General features: G+C 51.8%; 1 protein-coding gene across 1 annotated transcript in view; it reads right to left on the bottom strand.

The window, feature by feature from the left end:
- Positions 1-859: 859 nt before the first annotated feature.
- mcmdc2 (minichromosome maintenance domain containing 2) overlaps positions 860-20177 on the bottom strand; it is a 56811-nt gene continuing 37493 nt past the window's right edge. The window contains exons 9-14 of the mRNA XM_043689253.2: positions 18049-18254; positions 17795-17961; positions 16609-16788; positions 14714-14856; positions 1798-1907; positions 860-1165 (exon numbers count right to left, since the gene is read on the bottom strand). Of these exons, the coding sequence (XP_043545188.2) occupies positions 999-1165; positions 1798-1907; positions 14714-14856; positions 16609-16788; positions 17795-17961; positions 18049-18254 (973 nt within the window). The 3' untranslated portion in view covers positions 860-998. The remainder of the gene's footprint in view (positions 1166-1797; positions 1908-14713; positions 14857-16608; positions 16789-17794; positions 17962-18048; positions 18255-20177) is intronic.

Raw genomic sequence — 20177 nt, 5'->3', positions numbered from 1 at the left:
TGGTCCAGATATCCAAGTCTTAACAAACCCTAATCACCAGTGTTCATGAGACATTCAGGACATCGACTCTATTTGCAGGCTGATGGTGCCATGTTTGGATCATGAAAATTGACTCTGGCTGATCTAGTGTTTTAAAACTGAACTGTCTGGATGGTCAGGCACAAAGACATGTAAATTCAGTGAGAAGATTTTCTAACTCTGAGTGTAAAATGAATTCAGAGCAATCTTTTCTGCACATCTGTTAAAACACATGAAGATTCATTCCAGATTAAAAGGAGTTTCATTGTTATGCACCAGTAGAAACAGAGCAGTGTCAATCAACTGCCAAAAATAACTAGAACCATTTAGAGAATAAACGCCAATGAACCCTGACAGATATCTATGGTAGGATCCAAATCACACCTAAAGAAACTCATAACTCATAAAGTACATTAAAATTTGCATTACAGGATGTCTATCCATATTAAAACACAATTTTAGGTGTTTTCTGGTTGGAGTTATTGAATATAAAGCTATTCATTCTCAGAAATATAAAACAAGCTAACACAGTTTAAGAAAACTAAAATGGGGAAGAACGAGTAGCAGGTATGACACCACTTACAAGTAATGTGAGTTCAACACTCACTTAATGCCTGCAAGTGCCCAATTCTAATTTTCTGATTTCCAATAGGATTTTACATGTTATAGAAATAATCACAAATAGATGCTAAGCAAAAGATTATATTTAATGCCAAGAATTATGTTAGCTACTTTGAGTAATAAAATGTGCTTAAACAATAACTTTATCAAATATTAGCATTCTACATTTTATACAATGTTAAATTAGAAATATTCAATAAATTACTTTTTTCATTAATAATCTGTTTTATATTTGTAGTTTTGATATTTATTGCAATTTAATGTACACATATAAAACAGTTACCAAAAGGTAACAACAATACAATGGCAGTGTTGATTGGCAAATTTTGAGTATAATGCAAATAAATCTCTTTTTTAAGTTATTCTTCAGAAAAGTGTACAGACATCCCAGGAGCATATGTATAACAGAACTGTAACAGCTGTTGATGGAATTGTGCCAAATATATATCTCTTTGATTTAAGCTATGCTCATCACACAGCTCAAAGGGAAACACTGCATTGGGAGCCACACATAACACTGAGGTACCTACAGAAATTAATAAAAACTAGTTCAATTTATGGTTATCCACTACATCGTGTATAAGCTAACAATACACGAACAGCCTTCTAAACATTAAAATACATCCTAGACACTGTGTGTGCTGGAAATCCGAAACAAGCAGGTCTGGCAGCATCTGTGGAGAGAAATCAGAGTTAATGTTTCAGGTGCAGTGACCCTTCTTCAAAGCACTCTGGATGACACGGTGGCTCAATGGTTAGCACTACTGTCTCACAGCACCAGGGATCGGGTTTGATTTCACCCTTGAGTGACTTCCTGTGTACAGTTTTCACATTCTCCCTGTGTCTGCTTGGGTTTGCTCCCACAGTTCAAAGATGTGTAGGTTAGGTGGATTGGTCATGCTAAATTGCCCATAGTGTTCAAGGATGTGTAGGTTAGATGGATTGGCCATGGGAAATGCAGGGTTACAGGAATAGTGTAGGAGGTTGAGTCTGGGTAGGATGCTCTTCAAAGGGTCTGCATCCACACTGCAGCGAATCCGTGCTACCAGACCTGCTGAGATTTTCCTACAATTTCTGTTTTTGATGAAACTGCATCTTTTGTTTACAATAACAATCTAGAATTTACATTTTTGTGTTAAGACATTCAACTATCATTACCATGTCTTGCAGTGATGGAAATTTCATACAGCAAAATTGCAATGACAGCATCCTCTTCCAATATCCTGTTTCTCAGGCTGAGTTTGGCATGTGTTTCAGACAATGACATTCTGGAAATTAGGAAAATTCTCAGAATTTTAAAACATAAATGCTTTAACTGTTGCTGTAATGAAACTTTACACACTTCCATGCAATTCATTTACAATAACAAATCATGTACAATTGTACACACCTTTAAAAAAGACAATTTACCTAATCAAATGATTTCTTGGAGAGTTAAACTGTAAAACAAAGCCTTAAATATTTGACTTACAATTAAATTACAAATTTACAGTTATTATTTTGCACCCATTATGCAGAACATAGATGTAGTGTATGTTATAATTATTATAATATGATGGCGATGTAAAGGGATGTTTCCCATGGCTGTGGGGTTCAGGACCAAGGAATGTAGTTTCACAAAAAAGGCAAGTCAGTTCAGACTGATTTGTGGAGGTACTTCTCCATTCACTTCAATCACTAATATTGTCTATCCTAGAGAGTAGTGGAAACTCAGTCATTAAATAAATTCAAGTTAGGCATTGATAGATTTCTAGTTACTAATTATATCATGGGATATGGGAATAGTACAGGAATATGGCATTGAGGAAGATGATCAGCCATGATCTAGGGGATGGAGCAAGTCCAAGAGACTGAAAGGCCAGCTCTTACTCCAATATTTCGACAACAAATAAAATTTAACATTGTGAGGAGATTATTAAAATCAGGTTTGTCTCATTTGCTGCCTGTAGTTGCTCAGAATTAATGTCTGCATGAAAGAATCAGATTTTCATCCTGGAGGATGGTAAACAGGCTCTGGAAATTTTCCATGTGCCCACCTCAGGAGATATTGGTTTCAGAGGAGCGATTCCCATGGCCCACAGGAGGGTGCTAGTTAAACTAGTCATTCCTGAAGAAGGGCCTGTGCCCGAAACGTCGAATCTCCTGTTCCCTGGATGCTGCCTGACCTGCTGTGCTGTTCCAGCAATAAAGTTTCAACTTTGATCTCCAGCATCTGCAGACCTCACTTTCTCCTGCTAGTTAAACTCAAGCCAACCACCCCTGGAGAAAGTTCCCACACAGCAACAGGAGCTGCCATATACCAAGGCAAGTTGTTTAAAAGGCTACCTCAGTATTGTGGGACTTTGTTCCAGTGGTTTTAAAAACAAGGCCCCACAGCCCTGACATTCCACATATTCCACTGCCCCATCCTTGCTATCTCATGACAGGCATGCCCAGGTATACCCCTTCAATGCCTACTTACCCACTGTACACAATTTAGAAGCAATAAACTCTAAAAAGACAGTTGAATATGTAAAATCACACTAGCACCATGTTAAAAAAAATTCAATTCACTGTATCTTTATAGTGTCATTCATCCAGATCTTCTTTGTCTCTTCCAGGTCTCTTGTTGCTGACGATATAAGAAAGACAGTGTTTCATCAGTACTGCCTATTCATGTTTCCTTGTGATTCTGTAGCCTGTGTGTATTCCCCTTGTTTCAGTTACAGTATTACTTGGGCCTGTCTTTCAAATCAACACAAACATCAGCAAGTCTACAAAGGAGCAAGAATCCAGGTGCCCCAGCATCTGTAAATCCATTCAAGATGGTGGCAACAGAGTAGACAGCAGTCGAGATCAGAAGAGTAGACAGCGTTTGGGATCTTAAGCCCAGAGCTCATCAATCTGTCCAAATTGTTCCCCTGTTTCTTCCTCTCTCTTTTTTTTGAAGATTTTAAAGTGTTTGTTTTTTCGATAAGAAAACTTATCTTGGAGAAGCTGAGAGCTGGAGCAAAGTGGGCTGGAAGCTTGGAATGGCTGAGAGGGAAGTGCGCCGGAGGCTTCGGAGTAGTGCAGAGTGGGCGAGAGACCTGGAGCGGTGCAGAGTGGGCGAGAGACCTGGAGCGGTGCACAGTGAGCGAGAGACCTGGAGCAGTGCACAGTGAGCGAGAGACCTGGAGCGGTGCAGAGTGAGCGAGAGACCTGGAGCGGTGCAGAGTGGGCGAGAGACCTGGAGCGGTGCAGAGTGAGCGAGAGACCTGGAGCGGTGCACAGTGAGCGAGAGACCTGGAGCAGTGCACAGTGAGCGAGAGACCTGGAGCGGTGCAGAGTGGGCGAGAGACCTGGAGCGGTGCAGAGTGAGCGAGAGACCTGGAGCGGTGCAGAGTGAGCGAGAGACCTGGAGCGGTGCAGAGTGAGCGAGAGACCTGGAGCGGTGCAGAGTGAGCGAGAGACCTGGAGCAGTGCACAGTGAGCGAGAGACCTGGAGCGGTGCAGAGTGGGCCGTAGGCCTGGAGTGGTGCAGAGTGGGCTAGAGACCTGGAGCGGTGTGGAATGGGCTGGAGTCCTGGAGCCGTGCAGAGTGGGCTGGAGTCCTGGAGTGGTGCAGAGTGGGCTGGAGACCTGGAGCGGTGCAGAGTGGGCCGTAGGCCTGGAGTGGTGCAGGGTGGGCAGGAGACCTGGAGCAGTGCACACTGGGCTGGAGGCCTGGAGCGGTGCACAGTGGGCCGGAGGCCTGGAGCGGAGCAGGGTGGACTAGAGTGGTGCGGAGTGGGCTGGAGGCCTGGAGTGGTGCCCAGTGGGCCGGAGGCCTGGAGCGGTGCACAGTGGACCGGAGGCCTGGAGTGGTGCACAGTGGGCTGGAGGCCTGGAGTGGAGCACAGTGGGCTGGAGGCCTGGAGTGTTGCACACTGGGCTGGAGGCCTGGAGCGGTGCACAGTGGGCCAGAGGCCTGGAGTGGAGCAGGGTGGGCTGCAGTCCAAGAGCGGAGCAGGGTGGACTGGAGGCCTGGAGCGGAGCAGAGTGGGCTGGAGACCTGGAGCAGAGCAGAGTGAGCTGGAGACCTGGAGCGGAGCAGAGTGGGCTGGAGACCTGGAGCGGAGCAGAGTGAGCTGCAGGCCTGGAGCGGTGCGGAATGGGCTGGAGGCCTGGTGTGATGCGGAGTGGGATGGAGTGGAGCAGAGTGGGCTGGAGGCCTGGAGCGGAGCAGAGTGAGCTGCAGGCCTGGAGCAGTGCAGAGTGGGCTGGAGACCTGGAGTGGAGCAGAGTGAGCTGCAGGCCTGGAGCGGTGCAGAGTGGGCTGGAGACCTGGAGTGGAGCAGAGTGGGCTGGAGCAGAGCAGAGTGAGCTGGAGGCCTGGAGCGGTGCAGAGTGGGCTAGAGACCTGGAGTAGTGCAGAGTGGGCTGGAGGCCTGGAACGGAGCAGGGTGGGCTTGAGGCTTGGAGCAGAGCAGAGTGGGCTGGAGTCAGGAGCAGTGTGGAGTGGGCCGGAGGCCTGGGTCGGTGCAATGTGGGCTGGAGACCTGGAGTGGTGCAGAGTGGGCTGGAGGCCTGGAGCGGAGCAGGGTGGACTGGAGGTCTGGAGCGGAGCAGGGTGGGCTGGAGGCCTGGAGCAGAGCAGAGTGGGCTGGAGGCCTAGTGCAGTGTGGAATGGGCTGGAGGCCTGGAGCGGTGCAGAGCGCGTGGGAGGTCTGGAGTGGAGCTGAGTGGGCTGAAGGCCTAGTGCTCTGTGGAATGGGCTAGTGGCCTGGAGCGGTGCAGAGTGGGCTAGAGGCCTAGTGCAGTGTGGAATGGCCTGGAGGCCTGGAACGGTGTGGAACGGGCTGGAGCAGATTGGGCTGGAGGACTGGAGTGGTGTGGGCTGGAGGCCTGGAGCAGTGTAGAGTGGGATGGAGGCCTGGAGTGGGCTGGAGGCCTGGAGCAGTGTGGAGTGGGCTACAGGCCTGGAGCGGTGCGGAGCAGGCTAGAGGCCTGGAGCGGTGCAGAGTGGGCTGGAGACCTGGAGTGGAGCGGAGTGGGCTGGAGGCCTGGAGCGGTGAGGAATGGGCTGGAGGCCTGAAGCAGTGTGGAGCGGTTTAGAGCAGAGTGCGCTGGTGGCCTGGAGCGGAGTAGGCTGGAGGCCTAGTGCAGTGCAGAATGGGCTGGAGGCCTGGAGAGGTGCAAAATGGGCTGGAGGCCTGGAGCAGTGCGGAATGGGCTGGAGACCTGGAGTGGTGCAGAGTGGACTGGAAGCCTGGAGCGGAGCAGTGTGGGCTTGAGGCTTGGAGCGGAGCAGAGTGGGCTGGAGTCCTGGAGCGGAGCAGAGTGGGCTGGAGGTCTACTGCGGTATGGAATGGGCTAGAGGCCTGGAGCGGAGCAGAGTGGGCTGGAGCAGAGTGGGCTGGAGGACTGGAGTGGTGTGGACTGGAGGCCTGGAGTGGTGTAGAGTGGGATAGTGGCCTGGATTGGGTTGGAGGCCTGGAGTGATGCGGAGCAGGCTGGAGGCCTGAAGCGGTGCACAGTGGGCTGGAGACCTGGAGCGGACTGGTCTGGAGGCCTAGTGTGGTGCGGAATGGGCTGGAGGCCTGGAGCAGTGTGGAGTGGGCTGGAGCAGAGTGGGCTGGAGGCCTGGAGTGGTGTGGAGTGGACTGGAGGCCTGGAATGGTGTGGAGTGGGCTGGAGGCCTGGAGCAGTGTGGAGCGGGCTGGTGCACAGTGGGCTGGAGATCTGGAGCGGAGTGGGCTGGAGGCCTAGTGTGGTGTGGAATGGGCTGGAGGCCTGCAGCAGTGTGGAGCGGGCTGGAGACCTGGAGTGGTGTGGAGCGGGCTGGTGCAGTGGGCTGGAATTGAGCAGAGTGGGCTGGTGGCCTGCAGCGGTGTGGGCTGGAGGCCTGGAGCGGTGTGGAGTGGGCCGGATGCCTGGAGTGGTGCAGAGTGGGCTGGAGTGGTGCGGAGTAGGCTGGTGGTCTGGAGCAGTGTGGAGTAGGCTGGAGGCCTGGAGCGGTGCGGAGTGGGCTGGAGACCTGGAGCGGTGCAGAGCAGGTTGGTGTGGAGCAGAGTGGGCTGGTGGCCTGCAGCGGAGCAGGCTGGAGGCCTGGAGCAGTGCGTAGTGGGCTGGAGGCCTGGAGCGGAGCAGAGTGGGCTGGAGGCCTGGAGCGGAGCAGGGTGGGCTTGAGGCTTGGAGCAGAGCAGATTGGGCTGGAGGCCTGGAGTGGAGGAGAGATGGCTGGAGGCCTAGTGCGGTGTGGAATGGGCTGGAGCAGAGTGGGCTGGAGGACTGGAGTGGTGTGGGCTGGTGGTCTGGAGCAGTGTAGAGTGGGATAGAGGCCTGGAGTGGGTTGGAGGCCTGGAGCGGTGCGGAGTGGGCTGGAGGCTTAGTGCGGTACGGAATGGGCTGGAGGCCAGAAGTGGTGTGGGCTGGAGGCCTGCAGTGGTGTGGGTTGGAAGCCTGGATTGGAGCAGGGTGGGCTGGAGGCCTGGAGTGGGCTGGAGGCCTGGAGCGGAGCAGAGTGGGCTGGAGACCTGGAGTGGTGCAGAGTGGGCTGGAGGCCTGGAACGGAGCAGGGTGGGCTTGAGGCTTGGAGCAGAGCAGAGTGGGCTGGAGGCCTGGAGCAGAGCAGAGTGGGCTGGAGGCCTAGTGCAGTGTGGAATGGGCTGGAGGCCTGGAGCGGTGCAGAGCGCGTGGGACGTCTGGAGTGGAGCTGAGTGGGCTGAAGGCCTAGTGCTCTGTGGAATGGGCTAGTGGCCTGGAGCGGTGCAGAGTGGGCTAGAGGCCTGTAGCAGAGCGGAGTGGGCTGGAGGCCTAGTGCAGTGTGGAATGGCCTGGAGGCCTGGAACGGTGTGGAACGGGCTGGAGCAGATTGGGCTGGAGGACTGGAGTGGTGCAGGCTAGAGGCCTGGAGCGATGCAGAGTGGGCTGGAGACCTGGAGTGGAGCGGAGTGGGCTGGAGGCCTACTGCGGTGAGGAATGGGCTGGAGGCCTGAAGCAGTGTGGAGCGGGTTGGAGCAGAGTGCGCTGGTGGCCTGGAGCGGAGTCGGCTGGAGGCCTAGTGCGGTGCAGAATGGGCTGGAGGCCTGGAGAGATGCAAAATGGGCTGGAGGCCTGGAGCAGTGCGGAATGGGCTGGAGACCTGGTGTGGTGCAGAGTGGGCTGGAGGCCTGGAACGGAGCAGAGTGGGCTGGAGGCCTAGTGCGGTGTGGAATGGGCTGGAGGCCTGGAGAGATGCAAAATGGGCTGGAGGCCTGGAGCAGTGCGGAATGGGCTGGAGACCTGGTGTGGTGCAGAGTGGGCTGGAGGCCTGGAGCGGAGCAGAGTGGGCTGGAGCAGATGGGCTAGAGGCCTAGAGTGGTGTGGAGTGGGCTAGAGGCCTGGAACGGTGCAGAGCAGGTTGGTGTGGAGCAGAGTGGGCTGGAGGCCTGCAGCGGAGCAGGCTGGAGGCCTGGAGCGGTGCATAGTTGGCTGGAGGCCTGGAGCAGTGTGGAGCGGGCTGGTGCACAGTGGGCTGGAGATCTGGAGTGGACTGGAGCGGAGTGGGCTGGAGGCCTAGTGTGGTGTGGAATGGGCTGGAGGCCTGGAGCAGTGTGGAGCGGGCTGGTGCAGAGTGGGCTGGAGGCCTGGAGCAGTGTGGAGTGGGCTGGTGCAGAGTGGGCTGGAATTGAGCAGAGTGGGTTCTTGGCATGGAGCGGTGCGGAGTGGGCCGGAGGCTTAGTGCGGTACGGAATGGGCTGGAGGCCTGAAGTGGTGTGGAGTGGACTGGAGGCCTGGAATGGTGTGAAGTGGGCTGGAGGCCTGGAATGGTGTGAAGTGGGCTGGAGGCCTGGAGCAGTGTGGAGCGGGCTGGTGCACAGTGGGCTGGAGATCTGGAGCGGAGTGGGCTGGAGGCCTAGTGTGGTGTGGAATGGGCTGGAGGCCTGCAGCAGTGTGGAGCGGGCTGGAGACCTGGAGTGGTGTGGAGCGGGCTGGTGCAGAGTGGGCTGGAATTGAGCAGAGTGGGCTGGTGGCCTGCAGCGGTGTGGGCTGGAGGCCTGGAGCGGTGCGGTGTGGGCCGGTGGCCTGGAGCAGTGTGGAGTGGGCTGGAGACCTGGAGCGGTGCAGAGCAGGTTGGTGTGGAGCAGAGTGGGCTGGAGGCCTGGAGCAGAGCAGAGTGGGCTGGAGGCCTGGAGCGGAGCAGGGTGGGCTTGAGGCTTGGAGCAGAGCAGAGTGGGCTGGAGGCCTGGAGTGGAGGAGAGAGGGCTGGAGGCCTAGTGCGGTGTGGAATGGGCTGGAGCAGAGTGGGCTGGAGGACTGGAGTGGTGTGGGCTGGAGGTCTGGAGCAGTGTAGAGTGGGATAGAGGCCTGGAGTGGGTTGGAGGCCTGGAGCGGTGCGGAGTGGGCTGGAGGCTTAGTGCGGTACGGAATGGGCTGGAGGCCTGAAGTGGTGTGGGCTGGAGGCCTGCAGTGGTGTGGGTTGGAAGCCTGGATTGGAGCAGGGTGGGCTGGAGGCCTGGAGTGGGCTGGAGGCCTGGAGCGGAGCAGAGTGGGCTGGAGACCTGGAGTGGTGCAGAGTGGGCTGGAGGCCTGGAACGGAGCAGGGTGGGCTTGAGGCTTGGAGCAGAGCAGAGTGGGCTGGAGTCAGGAGCAGTGTGGAGTGGGCCGGAGGCCTGGGACGGTGCAATGTGGGCTGGAGACCTGGAGTGGTGCAGAGTGGGCTGGGGGCCTGGAGCGGAGCAGGGTGGACTGGAGGTCTGGAGCGGAGCAGGGTGGGCTGGAGGCCTGGAGCAGAGCAGATTGGGCTGGAGGCCTAGTGCAGTGTGGAATGGGCTGGAGGCCTGGAGCGGTGCAGAGCGCGTGGGAGGTCTGGAGTGGAGCTGAGTGGGCTGAAGGCCTAGTGCTCTGTGGAATGGGCTAGTGGCCTGGAGCGGTGCAGAGTGGGCTAGAGGCCTGGAGCGGAGCGGAGTGGGCTGGAGGCCTAGTGCAGTGTGGAATGGCCTGGAGGCCTGGAACGGTGTGGAACGGGCTGGAGCAGATTGGGCTGGAGGCCTGGAGCAGTGTAGAGTGGGATGGAGGCCTGGAGTGGGCTGGAGGCCTGGAGCAGTGTGGAGTGGGCTAGAGGCCTGGAGCGGTGCGGAGCAGGCTAGAGGCCTGGAGCGGTGCAGAGTGGGCTGGAGACCTGGAGTGGAGCGGAGTGGGCTGGAGGCCTACTGCGGTGAGGAATGGGTTGGAGGCCTGAAGCAGTGTGGAGCGGTTTAGAGCAGAGTGTGCTGGTGGCCTGGAGCGGAGTAGGCTGGAGGCCTAGTGCAGTGCAGAATGGGCTGGAGGCCTGGAGCAGTGCGGAATGGGCTGGAGACCTGGAGTGGTGCAGAGTGGACTTGAGGCTTGGAGCGGAGCAGAGTGGGCTGGAGTCCTGGAGCGGAGCAGAGTGGGCTGGAGGTCTACTGCGGTGTGGAATGGGCTAGAGGCCTGGAGCGCATCAGAGTGGGCTGGAGCAGAGTGGGCTGGAGGACTGGAGTGGTGTGGACTGGAGGCCTGGAGTGGTGTAGAGTGGGACAGTGGCCTGGATTGGGTTGGAGGCCTGGAGTGATGCGGAGCAGGCTGGAAGCCTGAAGCGGTGCACAGTGGGCTGGAGACCTGGAGCGGACTGGTCTGGAGGCCTAGTGTGGTGCGGAATGGGCTGGAGGCCTGCAGCAGTGTGGAGTGGGCTGGAGCAGAGTGGGCTGGAGGCCTGGAGCGGAGCAGAGTGGGCTGGAGGTCTAGTGCGGTGTGGAATGGGCTAGAGGCCTGGAGCGGAGCAGAGTGGGCTGGAGCAGATGGGCTAGAGGCCTAGAGTGGTGTGGAGTGGGCTAGAGGCCTGGAACGGTGCAGAGCAGGTTGGTGTGGAGCAGAGTTGGCTGGAGGCCTGCAGCGGAGCAGGCTGGAGGCCTGGAACGGTGCATAGTTGGCTGGAGGCCTGGAGCAGTGTGGAGCGGGCTGGTGCACAGTGGGCTGGAGATCTGGAGTGGACTGGAGCGGAGTGGGTTGGAGGCCTAGTGTGGTGTGGAATGGGCTGGAGGCCTGGAGCAGTGTGGAGCGGGCTGGTGCAGAGTGGGCTGGAGGCCTGGAGCAGTGTGGAGCGGGCTGGTGCAGAGTGGGCTGGAATTGAGCAGAGTGGGTTGGTGGCCTGGAGCGGTGCGGAGTGGGCCGGAGGCCTGGAGCAGTGCAGAGTGGGCCGGATGCCTGGAGTGGTGCAGAGTGGGCTGGAGTGGTGCGGAGTAGGCTGGAGGCCTGGAGCGGTGCGGAGTAGGCTAGAGGCCTGGAGCGGTCCAGTGTGGGCTGGAGACCTGGAGCGGTGCAGAGCAGGTTGGTGTGGAGCAGAGTGGGCTGGAGGCCTAGTGCAGTGTGGAATGGCCTGGAGGCCTGGAACGGTGTGAAACGGGCTGGAGCAGAGTGGGCTGGAGGACTGGAGTGGTGTGGGCTGGAGGCCTGGAGCAGTGTAGAGTGGGATGGAGGCCTGGAGTGGGCTGGAGGCCTGGAGCGGTGTGGAGCGGGCTGGAGGCCTGGAGCGGTGCGGAGCAGGCTAGAGGCCTGGAGCGGTGCAGAGTGGGCTGGAGACCTGGAGTGGACGGAGTGGGCTGGAGGGCTGGAGCGGAGCAGGTGGGCTGGAGGCCTGGAGCGGTGAGGAATGGGCTGGAAGCCTGAAGCAGTGTGGAGCGGTTTAGAGCAGAGTGCACTGGTGGCCTGGAGCGGAGTAGGCTGGAGGCCTAGTGCAGTGCAGAATGGGCTGGAGGCCTGGAGAGGTGCAAAATGGGCTGGAGGCCTGGAGCAGTGCGGAATGGGCTGGAGACCTGGAGTGGTGCAGAGTGGACTGGAAGCCTGGAGCGGAGCAGTGTGGGCTTGAGGCTTGGAGCGGAGCAGAGTGGGCTGGAGTCCTGGAACGGAGCAGAGTGGGCTGGAGGTCTACTGCGGTGTGGAATGGGCTAGAGGCCTGGAGCGGAGCAGAGTGGGCTGGAGCAGAGTGGGCTGGAGGACTGGAGTGGTGTAGAGTGGGACAGTGGCCTGGATTGGGTTGGAGGCCTGGAGTGATGCGGAGCAGGCTGGAGGCCTGAAGCGGTGCAGAGTGGGCTGGAGACCTGGAGCGGACTGGTCTGGAGGCCTAGTGTGGTGCGGAATGGGCTGGAGGCCTGGAGCAGTGTGGAGTGCGCTGGAGCAGAGTGGGCTGGAGGCCTGGAGTGGTGTGGAGTGGACTGGAGGCCTGGAGCAGTGTGGAGCGGGCTGGTGCACAGTGGGCTGGAGATCTGGAGCGGAGTGGGCTGGAGGCCTAGTGTGGTGTGGAATGGGCTGGAGGCCTGCAGCAGTGTGGAGCGGGCTGGAGACCTGGAGTGGTGGAGCGGGCTGGTGCAGAGTGGGCTGGAATTGAGCAGAGTGGGCTGGTGGCCTGCAGCGGTGTGGGCTGGAGGCCTGGAGCTGTCCGATGTGGGCCGGAGGCCTGGAGCAGTGCAGAGTGGGCCGGATGCCTGGAGTGGTGCAGAGCAGATTGGTGTGGAGCAGAGTGGGCTGGAGGCCTGCAGCGGAGTAGGCTGGAGGCCTGGAGCGGTGCAGAGTGGGCTGGAGACCTGGAGCGGTGCAGAGCAGGTTGGTGTGGAGCAGAGTGGGCTGGAGGCCTGCAGCGGAGCAGGCTGGAGGCCTGGACCAGTGCAGAGTGGGCTGGAGGCCTGGAGGGGAGCAGGGTGGGCTTGAGGCTTGGAGCAGAGCAGAGTGGGCTGGAGTCAGGAGCAGTGTGGAGTGGGCCGGAGGCCTGGGACGGTGCAATGTGGGCTGGAGACCTGGAGTGGTGCAGAGTGGGCTGGAGGCCTGGAGCGGAGCAGGGTGGGCTGGAGGCCTGAGCGGAGCAGGGTGGGCTGGAGGCCTGGAGCAGAGCAGAGTGGGCTGGAGGCCTAGTGCAGTGTGGAATGGGCTGGAGGCCTGGAGCAGTGCAGAGCGTGCTGAGGTCTGGAGTGGAGTTGCGTGGGCTGAAGGCCTAGTGCTCTGTGGAATGGGCTGGTGGCCTGGAGTGGGCTGGAGGCCTGGAGCGGTGTGTAGTGGGCTGGAGGCCTGGAGTGGAGCGGAGTGGGCTGGAGGGCTGGAGCGGAGCAGGTGGGCTGGAGGCCTGGAGCGGTGAGGAATGGGCTGGAAGCCTGAAGCAGTGTGGAGCGGTTTGGAGCAGAGTGCGCTGGTGGCCTGGAGCGGAGTAGGCTGGAGGCCTAGTGCAGTGCAGAATGGGCTGGAGGCCTGGAGAGGTGCAAAATGGGCTGGAGGCCTGGAGCAGTGCGGAATGGGCTGGAGACCTGGAGTGGTGCAGAGTGGGCTGGAGGCCTGGAGCGGAGCAGTGTGGGCTTGAGGCTTGGAGTGGTGTAGAGTGGGACAGTGGCCTGGATTGGGTTGGAGGCCTGGAGTGATGCGGAGCAGGCTGGAGGCCTGAAGCGGTGCACAGTGGGCTGGAGACCTGGAGCGGACTGGTCTGGAGGCCTAGTGTGGTGCGGAATGGGCTGGAGGCCTGGAGCAGTGTGGAGTGGGCTGGAGCAGAGTAGGCTGGAGGCCTGGAGTGATGTGGAGTGGACTGGAGGCCTGGAGCAGTGTGGAGCGGGCTGGTGCACAGTGGGCTAGAGATCTGGAGCGGAGTGGGCTGGAGGCCTAGTGTGGTGTGGAATGGGCTGGAGGCCTGCAGCAGTGTGGAGCGGGCTGGAGACCTGGAGTGGTGGAGCGGGCTGGTGCAGAGTGGGCTGGAATTGAGCAGAGTGGGCTGGTGGCCTGCAGCGGTGTGGGCTGGAGGCCTGGAGCGGTGCGGAGTGGGCCGGAGGCCTGGAGCAGTGCGGAGTGGGCCGGATGCCTGGAGTGGTGAAGAGTGGGCTGGAGTGGTGCGGAGTAGGCTGGTGGTCTGGAGCGGTGTGGAGTAGGCTGGAGGCCTGGAGCGGTGCGGAGTGGGCTGGAGACCTGGAGCGGTGCAGAGCAGGTTGGTGTGGAGCAGAGTGGGCTGGAGGCCTGCAGCGGAGCAGGCTGGAGGCCTGGAGCAGTGCGGAGTGGGCTGGCGGCCTGGAGTGGAGCAGGGTGGGCTTGAGGCTTGGAGCAGAGCAGAGTGGGCTGGAGGCCTGGAGTGGAGGAGAGAGGGCTGGAGGCCTAGTGCGGTGTGGAATGGGCTGGAGCAGAGTGGGCTGGAGGACTGGAGTGGTGTGGGCTGGAGGTCTGGAGCAGTGTAGAGTGGGATAGAGGCCTGGAGTGGGTTGGAGGCCTGGAGCGGTGCGGAGTGGGCTGGAGGCTTAGTGCGGTATGGAATGGGCTGGAGGCCTGAAGTGGTGTGGGCTGGAGGCCTGCAGTGGTGTGGGCTGGAAGCCTGGATTGGAGCAGGGTGGGCTGGAGGCCTGGAGTGGTCTGGAGGCCTGGAGCGGAGCAGAGTGGGCTGGAGGCCTGATGCGGTGTGGGCTGGAGGTCTGGAGCTGAACGGGATTGGTTGTTGGATGGGATCTGGCGTTGTCAGTCAGCGGATTACGAAGCCATACAAACCACATGTAGAAGCCCCTGCGCTGAGCTACTGCAATGTAATGTTTATCTGTAATTTGTTTATCTGACATTAATAGTTCTTACATCTAACTTATACTACGAATCACTGTAATATAATGCAACTCGTTTTCTTTTTTATTCCTGTTTTGTATCTAAGATTTGTATCTAGGTACTTTGTACCTAAAATGGCGCCATGAGAGGCGACAATGTAAACTTTTCACTGTACCTCTATACATCTGTACTTGAGCACACGTGACAATAAAGAATATTCTATTCTATTCTCATTTCAAACAACAATTAAGAGTCAACCATATTGGTGTGGGTCTGTAATCACATGCAGATTGGACCATGTAAAGAGAGCAGATTCCCTTCCCTTCTGGGCATTAGTGAACCAGATGAGTATCTATGACAATCTATCAGTTCAATGGTGACCGTTAGAGACAAGATTTTAATTCCATATTTTATTAATTGAATTTAAATTTACCAGCTCATGGGATTTGAACCCATGTCCTCCAAGCATTATACTGGCTTACTAATCTAGACTCTGGTTTCCAGCATCTGCAGTCCTTGTTTTTACCTAACTTATTTACCAAATGTTACTCAGTGATGAACTTTAATAAAAATAACTTACAATGCCTTCAGTGCAGTGGGAGAAATTTTAGATCCATGGACAGGATCAGTTCGGACTCTCCGGCTTGCAGTGTAATACCCTTGTATGAGCCTCTCAGCCTCGGAAGTAAGTTCAGTCTGCTGGTTTCCGGCAAATGCTAGCAGCTGATCAAGATATATTTTAAATTTACAGACTGATAGAAGCACTCCAGAACAATATATCTTACTTGAGTCTTAAATAGACATTTAGTAAATTATTTTTCAATTTATTAAATAAACCTGCTAATCTAGTAAATGTGCACGATCTAAAAACCTATGACATCTGAATCAATTTCAGATTTGAAACTTGATAAATGATGCTTTATTTTAGGCCATCAAGTAAAGTGTCTAAATCCTTCACATTCAGAAAATGGACATATATTAAGATCTAAGTTTGAAGCGAGAGAAACTAATTTATAAATCATAATGAACACAAAGGCATTGTCATTTTTATAGCAGTTAGCCTTTACTTTGTCCCCATACAGTGGATTTTCACTCATAATCTGATTGCCACCATGTTCTTAGAGGAGGGTTCCTAAATTGATATCATCTTGTCATTAACAAACCTGCTTAAACATTACACCCAATTAAAATCAACATTTGCTTGTTGTTTGGAATCCAAAATTGCTGAAATGTATTTTTAACATTTGATATTTGTTTTACAGCTAACCATTACATTTATAGACACTTGATAGTATCATGAATCTATTCACATTGTCTGGTGGTTGTTCAAAGTTGACCAAGCACCTCTGATTTTATCTTTAATTACAATAGTTGCTCAAATTTTACAAACTCTTGTGACAAGTTTAACTCTTACAGCATCAAATTGTCACCAAACAACTGACTTCTCCTTTACATGAGTCAGCGGGCACACAAATGATTGACCAAAGAGTTTTACTCTGGATCCGCAAATGAAGAAAACCGTGCGTATCAACCTTCCGAATCACTGAATGACTATGATGTTATGGCACTGCTCATGCATTTTTGAAATTCATACTATTTTCTTGAACCTATATTCTTTAGAATAAAACTACTCTGTTTGACCAGACATATATAATAACCAATCTTCCTGCACTTGCAAATATATGCATTAGTTGACAATAGCACCAGGCGTGACTTTTCAATAGATATAATTTGGAGGAGCATTTTGACCTCCGATTGGCCTGAGTAGCCTGATGCAAGGTCCTTGAGTGAATCATTGATAGTTGTTTGAAAAAAAGGCACAAGAGTTGTTTCTGAAGAATTTTCTGTGGGCAAAGGAAAAGCACAGGAAAGCTTTTCTTCATCGCATAAAAATCTTACAGGTTTCTATTAGTCCACCATCCAGATTTAGTTCTCCTTTCCTCTCCACATGTCCTCCCTCCACAAGCCAAATCAATTCCCATCAATTACAACTGGCACACTTTAATGCAGTGTTTCTCTGGTGCTGACAGCTCAAAAGCAACATTCAATGAGTCATGTACATGGTAGTTCAGGCACTTCAACACAAGCTTTGGGTTGGTGGCACAGTTAATTCATTGACTTGGTCCTCATTTCAGGTGACAACCATCCTTTTAAGTATTAATTAAAATTACACTGTTTTGGTCACAAATGAATGGCAAAGAAAATTACCAATACAAGAATGAAAACAAATATTTCAATCATTTGTGAAATGTGCTTACAACAAAACCATATATTAACTTGGATGTTAGGCAGATACTGTGTAGAGATATACTTTAATGTTATATTTATGATCATTTCAGCATTTATACAATTTGACTGTCCAGGTCCTAGAATAAAAATTGACTCTCATTTAGTCACACTATTTTAGTCAACACCATTGTAACAATGAACCTTTTGGTTCATAGGTTAGCAACTAGACCAATTTCTTATTTTTACCTTTTCATAGTCTTGAGTTGTAAAGTTCTGTAGTGCTGGATAAAGAGGCTTGCCTGGATTCATAGCTTCACTCAGTACATGTTGTATTAAGTGCACAGGAGAATGGTAGTTGGATGATTCACTGCAGTAAATCAACAGACCAAAACCATCAACCAGATTTGCTGGGACTGAGCTGATGTCCTAAGTTAAAGAAACCAAAAAAAATGTATAAAACAAACAAAAAAGGAAAAGCGTATAAATTAAAACTGGGCATCTTTTGGGTTTCTATCTCCCCATTTGCACTTCAAGTTTAAAAAAAAACAAAATTAACATAGGTTCAAGTATTCTTAACAATGATATTAGCTATAGTGAATGAGTATTTAAACTAATGATAATTATACAGAAATGTTTACCTGCTTTACTCTTCTAAAATGACTTTAGGTCTCCCAATATGAACTATCCTTTTTTCCACACATAAAACTTCTAAGTCCCAAAGTTCTGAAACCCTGAGCTTATTCAAAGTCATGACATTTAAACTTTAATATTGTTAACATTGAACACGATAACCATTAAAGAAAGGTGAACTTTGAACTTGATCTTGACAACATGAAGAATCAGTGTGCCTACATTGACAAGGGGCAACACATTTGGATAATATGAGATTAGAAAGCATCGTAAATAAATTTGTGAAGGGTGAGTCATGTCTGACTAACCTAGGTTTTCTTTGAGGAGGTCACTAATATGGGGGATAATGGAATGCCTATGTAAATTACTTACTTACTGTCTCCAATCTCTCAACCTATTTCAGCCCATGCCATAAACTCATCTCCAATTCCTAGATGTTCGTTTTTACTGATTGAATCTTGTGCAGACGATTATCAATACACTTCACCTTTTTCTAAGAGGAAACTGGCTTTGTCACAACCCACCACATCCTACCAACTTCCGCAAAACCTGGAGAAATGTGAATTAGAGCTAGATTTGAGACCTAAAGTTAATTTTACTTTTCACTTGCCACAAACCCATGCATTTTTGGAGGTTAATTATATCAGCCTGGACCACTCTAAAATCTACCAGCAATGTTTAAAGGGTCTACTGACAGAAGATTGCAAGATTACTTCCCATTTTTAATTTGAAAGCGCCATCCTTGAATAGAATGATAATACATGTGATTAGCCAGGCAGTGACTTATGTGATTTTGTCTTACCATTGAACCAATTACAGCATCTTCTCGTTGCATAGCTTTCTTTAGGTGGGTATCAGCATCAGCCAAAGCCCAGAAGTTGCACTGGATTGGAAAGGACATCTGCTGATCAATATCTTCTCCAAACTTCTTTCCAGAAATAAACACTGTGGTGTTCCTAGTCTCTAAAACTAATACATACACAAGAGACATTTTCAATGCAAAGTTCTGTTAAATACCAACTGCCTAATGCACATAGTAATGAGTATGCAGCATACCTGTCTGAAGGAAGTCAAGCTTGTCTTTTCTGTAAGAAAAAAGTTCTCCAATGTAGCAGATACCTCCCTTAGCCAGTAAGGCGGAGCCAGCCTGAACTTTGGCAGTGCCAGTTCCATGTTCATCTTTTGAGACTGTAGCAAACATTTCATATGATGGTAAATGTCGCACTCCACAAGGCACAAGGTTCAAACTATATGTTAACAGCCTACAAGAAGATGGAAAAATCTTCATGAAAACAGGCCCATTTAAATAACTGTAGAGATTTAGAAGGAGATTTTATCCTCATAGTTAAGACTACATAAGGCATGAATGTCATCTGAAAATGGAATGTATTTGGTGCTAGCATACAGAGTTATGGGCAAAGTACTGGAAAACGAGATTAGAATAGATAGATGCTTGATGACCCACATTTAGGGCTGAAGAGTCTTTTATCACACTGTAAACATTCTACAACACTAGGTATTCTGGAAAATTCCGGTAGTGCCTTTATTTTAATTAAAAAAAAGACAAAAATCAGATAAGTATAGACCAGTTAGCTTAACATCTGTTATTGGGAAGATGTCATACTCTGTTGTAAAGGGTGTAATGGCAGAACATTTTGAAATATGATCAAGCAGAGTCAGTATGACTTCATGAGGGAAAAGTCATGTCTGACAAATTTACCGGAATACTTTCAGGAGGGAACAAGCAAAATAGTTAAATGTGAAGCAGTGAAGGCAATATATGTTGGAGAGTCTAGGACAGAGGATATAATCTCAGAAGGTATTTGAAAAGGTACCACACATTAGGCTACTTAATAAGACTGTGTGGTGTTGGATGTAGTAGATAAACAATGGCTAACAGAGAGTTGGGATAAGGAGAATATTTTAAAGATGGCAACCTTTAATTAGATGGCAACCTGCAATTGTTTATACTATATATTTATGACTTGGTTGAGGAAAGTGAATGTATTATTCCTGATGACATGAAAATAGGTGGAAGGATGACACAAAGAGTCTGCAGAGGGATTGAGATAGATTAAGTGAGTGCGCAAAAATCTGGCAGATTGAATATAACGTGGGAAACTGTGTGATGCTATGCATGTTGACAGGAAGAATCAAGGACCTGAATATTATTTAAATGGAGAAAGACTGCAGAAAACTACAGAAAGATTTGGCAGTTATTGTTTAGGAAACACAAAGAACTAATACCCAAATTCAGCAGGTAATAGAGAAGGCAAATGGAATGTTGGAAAGGGAATGACATATAAAAGTTGAGAAGTCAGACCACAGCTGGAATACTGTGAAAAGGTTGGAGTTCCTTATCTAAGGAAAGCAGTAGGAGCTACAATGCTGTTGCATTGAAGGCAGTCCAGAGAAGGTTCACTAGGCTGTTCTTGGATATTGAGGGATTATCTTATGAGAAGTTGAGTAGGTTAGGTCTATACGGAATCAAGAAGAATGAGAGGCAACCTTATGGAAACATATAAGATTCTTAGGGACTAGATCGTCAAAATATGGAGAAGTTGTTTCCCCTTGTTGGAGAGTCAAGGACAGAGGACATAGTTTCAGAATAAGGGGTCACACACAGAGATGACGAGACATTTCTTCTCTCCCAGGGTAGTAAATCTGTGGAATTTTTCACTGCACAGTGCTGCCAAGGTTGGATTGTTAAGCATACTCAAGACCAAGACGGACAGATTTTTAATCAATAAGAAAATTAACAGTTATAAGGAAAAGGAAAAGTCAAATTGAGGATTATCAGATCAGCCACTATTTCATTGAATGGTAAAACATTCAATGGGCTGAATGGCCTACTTCTGTTCCTACGTTTTATAGTCTTGAGTTTTTGGGCAGAACAGATATCACTGCACAGAAGGGGATGAGGTTAGCTTAGCTTTACTCAAAGGCCGATCAACATCTGGAGTAGGATGCCAAAAGAAGGTCTGAAAATTTATTCCTGATACATCCTTAAAATGGCATGTGATACCAAAGTTATCAAATAATTTAGAAGGTATTTTCTGGATATGAGTCCGAGGTAATAAAAAAGTCAGAGCTTGCCAATTGCCTAGGAAGGACTGTGAAGATTTCTTTTCCCAAGGACTCCTAAGCTTGCAGTAATCTGTTTTCTTGCCTTTCCTGCTATATGT

Source organism: Chiloscyllium plagiosum, unplaced genomic scaffold (genome assembly GCF_037043375.1).
Source record: "Chiloscyllium plagiosum isolate Xiang-an unplaced genomic scaffold, Cpla_swu_hap1 HiC_scaffold_4, whole genome shotgun sequence".
Lineage (NCBI taxonomy): Eukaryota > Metazoa > Chordata > Chondrichthyes > Orectolobiformes > Hemiscylliidae > Chiloscyllium > Chiloscyllium plagiosum.
The sequence above is the reverse complement of the archived record's forward strand: the minus strand, read 5'-3'. Positions and strand labels throughout refer to the sequence as shown.